This window comes from Mizuhopecten yessoensis, unplaced genomic scaffold, assembly GCF_002113885.1.
Source record: "Mizuhopecten yessoensis strain PY_sf001 unplaced genomic scaffold, ASM211388v2 scaffold6169, whole genome shotgun sequence".
Taxonomy (NCBI): domain Eukaryota; kingdom Metazoa; phylum Mollusca; class Bivalvia; order Pectinida; family Pectinidae; genus Mizuhopecten; species Mizuhopecten yessoensis.
Window position 1 is genome coordinate 1,749,628 of NW_018406415.1, and position 13,022 is coordinate 1,762,649.

Sequence of the window (13,022 nt, forward strand, 5' to 3'; positions counted from 1 at the left end):
TATCTGGGCGAACGCTCAGCGAAGCTAGAATTAAGGTATTGCCAAGTAAGGCACTAGGAAATAAAAGCTAGTTAAAAGTACAGAGAAATATAAAGATCCATAATATTGCAATGGGTGCAGCAGATTTGTTTAAGTCGGGGTTGTGTCCCCATTTAGAGGGTACAAAAGCAAACCCAAATTATTTGGGGGGTTCCAACATTAGTCGCCTCTTACGATACATGAAGTGGATAACAGCAGGTCAGTCCTCGACCTTCAGGGGTGTTGTGGAAGAGAAGCATGCTTCTTGTTTCCCTTCGATTAATCTGGTTTAACTCCGGCATGGCCGCCTAAAACATGATTGATGTCCCCTGTTTCCGTACTACAATTGCAATTTGTTAGTATACCGAAATAGAGTGATACAAAAAGGAAATATGACTAGTCTTCTGTCACTTGAAACACAGTCGTGACAACTCTTCCTCATTTTTTTTCAAGAGAGGCCCCGAATTAGGGAAATATGACTGGGAAGGCTCTTTTGAGAAATACACGTTTTATTTTGCCAAAACATTCAATCGACTTCATACAGATGAGGTATAATGAAAAATATATATATTAATGTTTGTTTTCGTCCAGTTTTATGTTATATTTAATTGTGTTCTTTTCCCAGTCCAGTTACGATTTCTCTATCATCCTGTCTGATCACTCCGGCTCTTTCTCTGAGTAGTTGGCCATTTTCTCCATGCTTTCTAGTATAGGCTGGAAAGAAACAAAATGGAGTCATCGGTAGTCATAATAATATACAACATTTATATAGCGACCTATATAATTTGTAAAATTACTCTAAAGCGCTTTCCAACATATGGATAATAGTAATGGTTATAATTGTGAAAACAAAAAACAAAGGATTACAATCACTTTTATACATTTAAGCAAGCAATGTACACATAATTGAACAAATAAAAGGGTGGTATTTACACGACGTCTTTGCAAGGATTCTAAAATGCAGACGTGAAGAGGTGAGTTCACAACATAGATTATGCAGACAGAATTCGATGTTATATATAATACTGTCATTTTGATGAGAACATTCAAGAATTATACGCTTACTATGCAGTTGCTGATATTCGGATGTGTACCTGATTTTGCGGTCAATCAAACAACCGCATAACTAAATACCAGATCGACGCTTAGTCAGTATGAATCTATACCATACTAAACTTCAATAAAGTACTCCAATTCAGTGAACATATAATGGATTATAATGTTAAAGTAACGTCGAATGGTGTCATTATTCAATTTTCAGTACGCGAATTAATACACAGGATATAAATGAGGTTAGCAAAATACCTCATGCAAAAAAAGAATCCAACAATGCCCCTGCCATAGCCCCTCGCCACCCCCGCCCCCAAAAGATATTGAAATGTTAAAAGTTTTATGTATATACATTTATTCACAACGTTTCGGGATCCAGATGATAAATGTGACCATGCCCTATACCTAATTTTCTGTTAGTTAATCGATTTCTCCAAATATGTCAATTATAACAAAATATTTTAATAAGTTGAATCTATAACACACGAGAACAATATCGATATAATTTCGGTATCTTATGTACATTTTTAGCGCAATGTTAATTAGTACTGAAAATTCATTGATGACGTCTTTGTGGAAGCAATGATAATTCTCTTTACATTTATGTAAAATGTGTATGGACAGTTTACATGCACAAACCTTGTTTTCGTCTTTCAGTGGAGGATTTCTCAGAAGAATGCACAGAGGACTGAAGGCAACGTTGATGATAGCAATACCCCACATTAGCCTGAAACAAAATCAAAACCTCACAGGTCAATGCAACTTAAATGTTCCAAAAACATATCGAACACTGTTGGTTGTACCCGACTTACAAAAAACCACTGTTATTTGAGATGATTTGTATGAAAAATGACATAAGACGAATCTAAAAACTGTTTATACCAAATATCACCACATTGAGTCATTGATAAAACTGCAAAAATCAAACGAGTGTGGTAATTCTTCGATTGTAAAAACATTGAAAGATAATCATAATATTTTCTTTTGATACAAATCTACTTGTTAAAAAATATTTCAAGGATGGTTTCTTGTTCGTCCTAGTTATCCATATTATGAATCTTTTCTGTAGATACACACCATGAAAATCCGACAAGCTTCACGATCTGGCCGGCGATTGAGGGACCTGTACGAAAAGGAAATACAGATACATGAAATAAATTGTGTTATAATCTATTAATTTGGATATGATGATAATGAAAATGGACAATTTGTTGATTACATCGTTTTTGTAAGCTTACTTTGTGAGATACAGGCATATCAGTCGGAGAGGATATGGAATACTCCCGAATACAATCATTATCGATCAGTTTTCTTATATTGCTTATTATTTACCCTCCTTTTAACGACAAATATTTTTACACAAGACTATACTATGTCACCCTGCATGTTAATGTTGATCTCTAATCGGTCAATCAGCAAAACATTCCCATAAAACCCCGGCCTTGCCAAGTTGTAAATGATCACGTACCAAGGGGAAGAACTCGCATTTTCTCATTTAATAAAAGCCAATATAGCAGCCAAAATAATATGTTTGATTTGAATGTGAATATAGAGGAATATGCATTTACAACGCAGTGTTAAAAATGTTTTTTTTTTAGGTACAAATGTTAAACCTCACTTGCATTCTTGCATATTAAGTCATTATTTTCCACCAAGTACATATTCCAAAATGAACAGAGAAAGTTAAAGTTTACATACATTTATAACATGGAATTATGTATTTTACTTCGTTTTCCCCAAATGCTTTATATATAAAAGAATATCAATGAATGATATATATATAGAATATCCCACCTATCCCATAAGCCAGACAGACCGCTAACTGTGCTATAGCGTACACACTTCCATATACGGCTACGTGACGTGTGTCTACCAATAAAGCTAGTAAGGGCATGATGGCGGCGTCCGTGATACCTGTAACATTTTAACGCATCAATACACCTTTTAAATTATAAATTGGTTAAATTAGATGACAGGAAAACATTATATCTTTCTTTATTGTCAAATACAAATTATTGTCCACTGTCACCAAAGGAATATAAATAAAAATTTCACGTTTTTTTTTAAGTCAAAGTTAATTTATGGTATTTGTCATCAATTTTACAAGGAATAAATTACAAAATTCTATTAAAATTGTGTAATGCTTGATGTGAGTGGACAAGCTTCAGACGATATATTTGCGAATACAAGAATACGACAAAGATACAAAAACAAGATAATGCATGCAGAAACATTTGCAACATACTGTAAATCCATAATTAGATCTTCTTTCAAAACTTACGCGACACAAACATACGTATTGCGAAATTTAAGTTACTTATATACAGGTACAACTATCAACGTTTTAATACGGAAACAAAACTCACTGTATCTTACACTTACCCAGGCCAAGTCCGAGACCAAAGTGAGGAAGAATAAGCTCGGCAACACTGGTAGCAAGAGGGATCTATATCATAAATGGGCAAATCAGTTCAGAAAATCTGTAATACAGCCATTCAAACGGTTGTTGTTGCGGTGTGTTCCATATACTTATACACCGTGAACGTTTTCTATGTTAAAATTACATATTCTTAAATCACCCAGTATTTCTATTTTAATCAAGTTTAATAATGTATATTATTAATAACATAACAAAATTACAAATGTGTATAGCCTATTAATTTCACCGCGTGCCTCATGTATCCCTTAACATTTATCTTAAAATATTAATCTTATAAATATATAAATTTCCATAAAAATCTAAAGAACATAAACGATTTAAACATGTATCAATAATTTTTATGAGAAACATATCGAGAAAATGGATATACGAGCTACTCAAATAGAAATTTGATATGTACAGACAAACAACAATATGGTATGCGGTGGTTTCAATTCTTATACAAACGCTCGTAAATACTTACAAATGACAGACAAAGTCCAATTAGCAGCATACTACACAATGAACACACCCACCTATAAAATAATCATACAGCTTGTGATGTATGGTGATAGATCTAAGAGTGAAAACCTTAAACTCTTAGTAGACGTTAAAAACCACATGGAGATGGTTGTCACCGGAAGGAGAGAGATAGAAAAGAAATAAAGAGTATGTAGGAAAGATAGAAAATGAAAAATATCCCAAGATCGGAAAAGAAACAATTTCCAAGTATTAAAATTTTGGAAGCTGATCAATTAGGTCTATTCATTGTCCACTATGTTGACTTGACACGATTCTTGAAGGGGGTTCGCACACTGGTCCTCTAACGATACACAAATGCAGCAGAAAATAGCAGCTCGATCCTTGGTTTCTTCATTGTACCCTTACTATCTGGTTGTAATTGATATTTGCGCTCTTAAATGCTGAATGGTACTTGTTTTACTGTTTAAAAGCTTCTTTTTTTCACAGTAGAAAACGTGAAACAATTCACTTTAATATCGGGAATATACTATTGGGATTTTTCCGAACTGAAATATTTATTATTAATTAATTATATAGGTATTGGTACCTTCTTCAATTTGATGGATGATAATACTAGATTGCATACCTGCCTATTCTCTTAGCAGCAACACCAAAGAAGTTAGCACCGACAAAATATCCTATGCTATCAGGCAAGAAGACCAAACCTGTAAATATACGATAGACTGCCAAAGTACTTATTTTAGCGGACTCTAAATTTAGCGTTTTATCGAATTTTAACTGATTAAAGCATTTAAGGAAAAACGCACTCAGTATATATGCAAAAGAAAATTATATACAGAAATCTGAATATGCGTAATAATAAATTATCGCTATATTTAAAGCGCGAGAAAATAGAATACCGCAAAAATATGTACGTTTATGCAGTTTATTTAGGATGCGAGAGAAGAAAAAATAACCAATACACATCAGCATCGGCGTCATCAAACAAGGACCTGAAATAATCCAGCGTCATCCCACAAGGCCAAACTGCACTCATCGTCAATTGATGAGGACTAAATACACAACAGGGTCATAATAGAATGTTATATCAGGGAAACATAGTCCATCTAAGTGTGTTCTTCATGCTTGTAGATTGTCAGATACAGAGATTGAATTATAAAACATCTACCTTATTTGCAATGTAAATCTATTGCGTTTCAAGTCTTATTCTCCAAACAATTCCTTTATTAAAGTAAATTGTTTTGGCTTTAGCAGATACATAACCAGGATTAGTACAAAGTTAACATGAAATGGCGTTTTGATGACACCTACCTTTATACAACAGGAGGGAGATAATCTTCATTTACCTTGGAACTGAAGAGAGTACAACTTGTAAAACTGATAAAAACTCCAAATGCATACCCAGCTGCCATTTTTGAGCATGCATCGTATCAATGATCCAAATAGGGACTGTAGGTTCAAGTGTCGCCATGGCCGTCGTCGTCAACATCACAGCACCTATAGATACGTGTATTTACTAGCGTTTATACAAGGTACTGTTAATTTGTATATTACCTTATTCAATATACCTATTATTTCTATGTAAGTTATCTCCGTTATTTGAATACTGGCATTATATCGTTATTTAGTCCAAGTATATGTATTGTCAATACAAGCAATCTTGTAAAATCTGTCAAATATATAGTTAATTTATTGACAAAATCCACATTACAATTATCTATTTTGTGGTTTTCCTTAATGAAAACAAACAAATTAATTTCTTATGTGGATTGTTTTAAAAGGAGATAAGCATCGTGGTTATGTAATATATGCTTTTGCCCATCAAAGCACTGTAGCCTTTCTACGGATTCTAATGATTTGCTCATTTGACTATTTACATCTTTCTAACAAGGAGAGGAAACTCATAGATGCCTTACCTGCTGCCACAAGTATGTACGGGTCTCTAAGCAGGCGATGGAGTGGTGTCCCTTCCATTGTTAACTGTAAGAATACATTCGTCAATGAAGAACAAAGAAGCAATATATATGAATGTGAAATTAATAATGTACTGTGAAGGCTCTATATCATCATCTGATGAATTAGAATACAAAATCTATTACCAAAACATGGAATATGACATTCGAAATATCCTTTAAGAAACAATTCAGTAGAGTACAGAAAATATGATTTCTTTTTTTGCGAACATTTGATTTCGCAAATGTGCTGTAAACGCGCATTTACCTGCATTTAACAATATTTTTTCTATATGAAAAAATTAAGAACACATTTACGTGTAGATAATAAATTTGTATGTGTTTCATACCTTCTGGTGAAGAGTTGGTCGAAGAATCGCTATCTGCAAAACTAAACAAAACATTCAAATTAAGGTTTTGTTAACGATGCTGGTTCTTTGGCAATAGGGATTGTGGTCGATGTCCCAAAAATATCGCTACAGTATGTGCTTTTTGACATAATAGCATCAAAACAATTATTCATTACTATTTTAGTCCTACAATTATATATTACACTTTAGGCAAAACACTTCATAACCTTAGTATCCTGACAAGCATATAAGAAGACCAGATTATAATTTGTATGTCCCTGCAGGTAGGGCGTAAGAATTGTACCCATTGCCCCCCTTGCCTGATTGTAAGAGGCGACTAAATTTGGAATCTTATGTTTTCTCTTCTTTCTAAATAACTTTCTTCTTCCTAATGTCTCCCTTGAAGATGCCTCGCATTTGGCCTTTAGTTGAGCGTTTTCCCATGTGAGGAAGGCTTTGGGATCTGTCCCCTGACCGAGACACACCAGAGACTGTACAAATGGTAGTTTCTACTACTGCTAAGCGCTCAGCAATTTGGGAGTGGGACGACTGGTTCGGCCGTTGTCAGTATAATGTGACCGGTTGGGGTGTCCTGCTGGGTGTCTTCGGCAGTATGTTTCAGTGAAGTATCACTATAAAGTCGGCATCAGTTCCGCGCTATCATAAGGAGACAAACACGCACTACTTGCATGCATCTTGCACACAGAGTAAGCCGTCCTAAAATGACCATAGCTGTTGATAGGTCTTTAAACAATACTAAACCAAACCAAATCAAACTCTGATAACAAAGTGCTCAATAGAGCCAGGCAATCGCACGTTCGTTACTCTTCACCGCCTCAGGAGCTTTAGCGCAGCTAACAGGATATTTATTCTCACAATAGGCTACATAAAGGTTCAATGGAGACAACATCGATGGGAAAGATAAGTACAAAAGAATATTGGTATTTAAAACCCTCGATTCTGCAAAGTAACCTTATATAATCATGTAGTGAGCTGCAGAAGGCCAGGCTAATTCCCCAAGAGCCTGTTTGATGCTAAAGTAATCTATAGCAGTTACATGTACCAGTAAGGCTATATCTTTAAACCATTAATTCCTTCTGCTAAGGTCACTCCTACCTTCAGTCTTGTTTCGCGATAATATATATACAAAGCAATGTCATGTCCATCACTCGATCGCCCCAGAACAGAAAAGCAATAAAACACTAGTTTTGTAACTTTCATTTTTTCAATCTTACACTACGTAAACGCTGCATTTCAATTTCGGTGAAGTTTTAGAAATCTTTTTTACGATAGCGTGACAGAATAATAAGTAAAAGTATATTATGAAATACGCACAGTTTTTGTTTGGATTCAATCATATCAGAAGGCAGCGCTTCAAAAAAGTTGACGACTAAAACCGTTAGACAATAAGTGATGGATTATAAAATTTTGAAAATGTCTTACCAAGATCCAAGGCAACAAACGTCGCTATGGTAACGAATGGGGTATATTTGCTGCTGTATGAATACAGGAAACCACCAAATGGATAACCGACTGTAAATGAACAAAACCATACAAAATATATGTCATTTACACCGTAGTTACGTAATGAAAATGGTTGTGCATACTTGTCGTAAGAATCTCTACAGCTATTGTTCATTTGAAAGTCAGCTTCAACTGAAAATACATATAATGTATACGGCTTTGGTTTCGTATTTCAACTTAAAATACAAATACACAATGTGCTGAAGGTTTTTGTGTGTGTAGTGCTGTTTAGCTATTAAAAAACATAAATGCGTTGTGTGACCTACGTTAAAATGCGAAGAAAACACTGCCACGAAAACCATCCTGTTTACAAACGTAACAATACAGGTAGTTCTATTATATCCAAAAAGACATTCTATCAGTTTCATGTTCTCTGGTATGCAGAATGTACTCTTATATAATTGGAGCAGAACAGCTGATGTGACAACCTTGGCAATTATTTATATACACCAAAAGAACTGTTATCAAATCCGCCCGTACACCAAATCGAATGTAGATTAAAACTAGCCTAGCCCTAAAACTATATACCCATGAACTGTTTTCTGATGTTTGGTAACAATAATCCTCCATCCCCCGTGTCGATCAGATGCATGGTTCACCCACCAATTACTTAGCTTATGAATCGATTATTTCACCTACAGTAAACGTCCGTCCTATGGGATGTAGAGTTCAGACCAAAGACTATTTTTTAATTAAATTAATTACGTATTGACTTACCCACAACACCTAATGCACTTCCACCCATCGCCATTCCCATGGCCCGACTTCTTTCGTTGTCATCTTGATAACGATCAGCGAGTAAACACATTCCTGTCATAAGTGAAAACAAATATATAAATGCAATTAAAATTAAAAACAGCTCAACATACTAATTGATAACACGTTGTTCAAAGAACGCTGCTAGAAACTGTTTATGTTAATGTTTTAGTCACTGTAACGCTGACATTGTTGCGCAACAAAATGTTTTGCTTATTTCAACCTTACGATTTGTCGGTCACGACACATAAATCTCAACACGCAGAAATGTATATATTCATAGTACATCAGTCAATTAGGACAAAATTATATTATCAATATTGCATTCTCAGGGTTTTTGTGCAATTATTTTGTAATATAATATAGAGCAATTGCAAATTTATCACAAGCACAAATTAGAGTCGATTTTCTTCTAGAATATGTCTATAGGCACTAGGATTACTTGCACCAATTGTCTAGCAAATTCCTCATGTATTGGATGTACCTGCTATTGTGGAGGCAGCAGACCCGATCCCTTGTATACATCTGGCTAACAGCAGTGGCACCATGGACGCAGCGAAGATGTAGACTAGTGATATAAAGGTTCATACCGTAGATAATTTCATACACGTTTCAATGAATATGTAAATGTTTGGGGGATTTCATAATATATTTATCTCCGATTGTTTCTGTAAAATCACTATATCAAATATCAATGACTAGAAAATAAACTTTTGAAAGTATGTCATTAAACATTTATATTTTTATTGTGTCCAGAGGCGTTGTTTCAGTAGGATAAATACAGCAAATTAATGAGACATATGCAAGTGTATTGTTACGTTATGCAAATGGTGAAATAATTAATATTTTTAATGGATTTGTTAAATCAAAGACTAAAAACCTTTATGGTTGTTTCAAATATAGAATCCTGATTATTATCATTATATTAGCACACTAAATGATTATAGTCTAATTAAAAATACTAACATTAAATAATTCAAGTAAGTTCGTACAAACAACGTTCAGGGTTTTAGGTTATATCTAAGAAATACAATGCACGAAAAAAATGCAAAGTGTATGCCTTTCGGGCAAAATTTGAAGGAAAAGTTATTTTTGTGTAATCCTGTACATACAACAACCTGATTTAGAACCAATTTTTCGAATTTCTTAATTGAATAGAAAGGTCATATCGGTCTTAAATCAGAAAAAGCTGACATCAAAGATGCTTACATCATACTATTTGTTACTACGTACAATCCAAATAATTATGACATTTTACCTGTCGTTAAACATTATGTAAATTGCATGAAAAACAGGGATAACATGAAATGTATTTTTGAAAAGAAGACGATTATAAACTGCAAAAGAAAACCCAAAAACATGAAACGTTTGCTATGTACATCTAAGCTTGATAGGAATACCACAAATGTTGTCACTGTTGTAAACATTTAAAAAATAATATGAAGATAAGGTGTGGTACGAAATTCAATGAATGAAAAGACTTGGTTTTTTTTGCAAATGGTTCCAAAATATTAGAGCAGACATCAACTGAAATAAATATTATATTTATCAATATATATCTGTAACTGTTATTTTCTCTTTGATATGTAAATACTGTGGAGAATTTTAAATATGACAAACCGGATATGAATTGAGACTACGTATGAATGTACATAGACAACAAATAAAGGACAATGAACTAAGATGTTAACAAGTTAGCAAACATATGCATAACAATGTGTTAAATGTAGATGTTTTCTTTGTCCTGGTATTGTTTGTGACATCAATATCATTGTTTAATGATGACGTCACAAACATTGTTTACGTAACTTATTGATGACGTCATGTGACTAACGTTGACTAATAAACATCAGTCCGCCTGAAGAAGCCTAAGAAGGCAGAAAGGTCTAGCGGTCAGTATTGCGTATTTGTTGTTTAATAATATAGATATATGAAAAAAAAAAAGTTTTTTTTTTTTTTTTAAATAACTCAAGTAAGTTCGTACAAACAACGTTCAGAGTTTTAGATTATATCTAAAAAATACCAGCAACAAACATAAGTCAACTAAGCTAGTTCTAATTTGATTGGAGGATAATGGCAAACTAAAATAATGTCCGGAATTACTTTTTGTCATGACAACAACGGAGAAATACAATGCACGAAAAAAAATGCAAAGTATATGCCTTTCTGGTAAAATTTGAAGAAAAAAAATATTTTTGTGTAATCCTGTACATACAACAACCTGATTTAGAACCCATTTCTCGAATTTCGTCATTGCCATGTTATCATGTTAGCTGAACCCTTAAGGGGACCACTGTATGCATGTCCCTAAGGTGGTCTATTAAAACAAGTTTGGCTGTATTTTATATTCAAAAACAGGAGCCTCTGAAAGTTTTGTTTTCGTATTCCAGTAATAATGTACTTTCCGACGATCACCTAGCATGCACAGAAAGGCTAATAAAATTGAATTATTAAATAAATATCGACTTTGGTAATATAAAACGAAGGAATGAATGAGGATTAATATGTGCATGTATTATGTATAATATTAAATAAAAGTAAATACTCACTTATAGAAGATAGCAGTAATGTGTTTGTTCCTATAAACAGGAGAGCTGTATAACCGAACCTTGAATGGAAACAAACAATTAAATATGAATGAACTAAGATATATAAAAATAAACATTAATACAGATTTTTGTTTAATTATTTAGATGATTGTAATATTGTCAAACAGGATAGTAGCTTCCAAAACAGAGAATTGCGATTGCGTGTTTCAGGACTAATACATATATATGTAAATATTCATTGCTTAAATCTTAAACAACTACAACCACTTTTAGTTGAATTGTTGACATTAAAAAGTCAATAACAAAAGCTGAGACACAAAACTGAATTAAAATCTGACGTCAACATCGTAATACATGTTTCAGCGAAATGTACCATTTTTACTGCATCATCATTCCATTTTGAAACTACATACATATATAAACTTAGAATTTTAACTAAAAGATGTAACCACCCAGGAAACACGAAAACGGCATAAAATGAGCAAAACAAAAACAAACCAAGGACATTATGAACATCACTAAACAATAAGGGCAAACGCATGAAAAGATCTTCATTCTTGGTAGACACTTTAATCCGTTAGATGGGGATGAGGACAAAATGCATCTAATTATATTTTTGTGTTTCAAATTGTAAAGCACTTATTTGTTCTTTGCTATGCAACAACTATAACAACGTGAACGTGTGATTTAGGAAAATCTTACATGATTAAGGAACTCACCTATTGCAAAGCATCCCAACAATTGGATTTGCGATAATTTGGATCAAAGCTTTCGATGATAGCAACCATCCAACTCTACTGTTCTCGTCCACAGCACTGAAGGACATGAGCAGCCGTTTGGCTAATCCAATATCAGTTTCGGATGTGACATTGCTGAGAGTTTTCACTTCCGGGTTCAGCACAAACATTGCATCCGTAACATTATCATAATTTCGGAAATGTCCTTTCCGTATTGTATCCTCTAAAGATTTCTTATCTAAGTCAATCAGGAGCTCCGGAATAACTGGAACTGAAATCAGAGGACAACACATTCACTTACAAAGCCGGCATTTGTCAGATACTTAAATATTCTATCGATGAAAAGACGAAATTCGTTTATGGTAAAAAGTAAAAAGTAAAAATGTAAGGATAAAAATAAGAAAAGAGGGATAATTACCCAAGCAGCAGAAACAACAAAACAAAAAGAAAAACATATTTGCCTCTTTCCTTTAAGTAAATATCCATTAATTTATCTTTATCCATCCGACGAAAATTCAGGTTTCAATACTGAAATTTTGTTTGTGGCTGGCGCTGTTTCCTAAGAATTAATATATTTATCACACATTCTGATATCTTACCAACTGCCGTCAGGAGGAGGTTGTCGAGCATATTTGTATAGAATACCAGAACAAGGAATGACACTCTCGATGATTTAGCCTGCGCAAGAAGGGATTGTCCATACTCGTTTAAAGATGTCTGCAATAGCGGCTGGTCAACGATAGAGGAAATATAATATCATATAAACGACGTGTTCATAAGTTGCAAAGATATATACCGATATATTTGTATGTCATGTGAATATAACGTTTCAGTTATAAATCACATGCTGGTTTTGTAACATTAGCAAATACAAGTAACGCGATCAGCGTTTTTAAGTAAATATAAAACAAAATGAAATAATTCCACTATTATAAAAAATATCAAAACAATTGTCATATTTTGTTCAAATTTCAGGGGGCAAAATAGAAAAATCATGTTCGTTATTTTTCTCCTTTTCCTTTTTTACATGGGTTACAACAAATTGACGTGTAACATGTTACAACATAAAGGTTGGTTGCAAGTACTCTTTGATGAACGTATGTAAATATTAACACGATATCAATGCTATAGTATTTGTATCAAAGACAGCGTTATACTTATTCATGTCACATTTGAAAATTTTA

The 13,022-nt window shown here is 33.6% G+C and overlaps 1 protein-coding gene across 1 annotated transcript; it reads right to left on the bottom strand.

Moving 5' to 3' along the window:
* Positions 1 to 527: 527 nt before the first annotated feature.
* On the bottom strand, positions 528 to 12,468 carry LOC110451755 (synaptic vesicular amine transporter-like). The gene is made up of 15 exons (XM_021499926.1): positions 12,438 to 12,468; positions 11,900 to 12,109; positions 9,037 to 9,120; positions 8,514 to 8,606; positions 7,716 to 7,805; positions 6,273 to 6,313; positions 5,887 to 5,950; positions 5,372 to 5,467; positions 4,596 to 4,674; positions 3,972 to 4,023; positions 3,451 to 3,514; positions 2,863 to 2,982; positions 2,146 to 2,191; positions 1,708 to 1,795; positions 528 to 732 (listed from the first exon to the last, which is right to left on the bottom strand). Exons 1-15 carry the CDS (start codon positions 12,466 to 12,468, stop codon positions 676 to 678), a joined length of 1,215 nt encoding a protein of 404 aa, XP_021355601.1. The 3' UTR covers positions 528 to 675.
* Between the last annotated feature and the right edge of the window lie 554 nt (positions 12,469 to 13,022).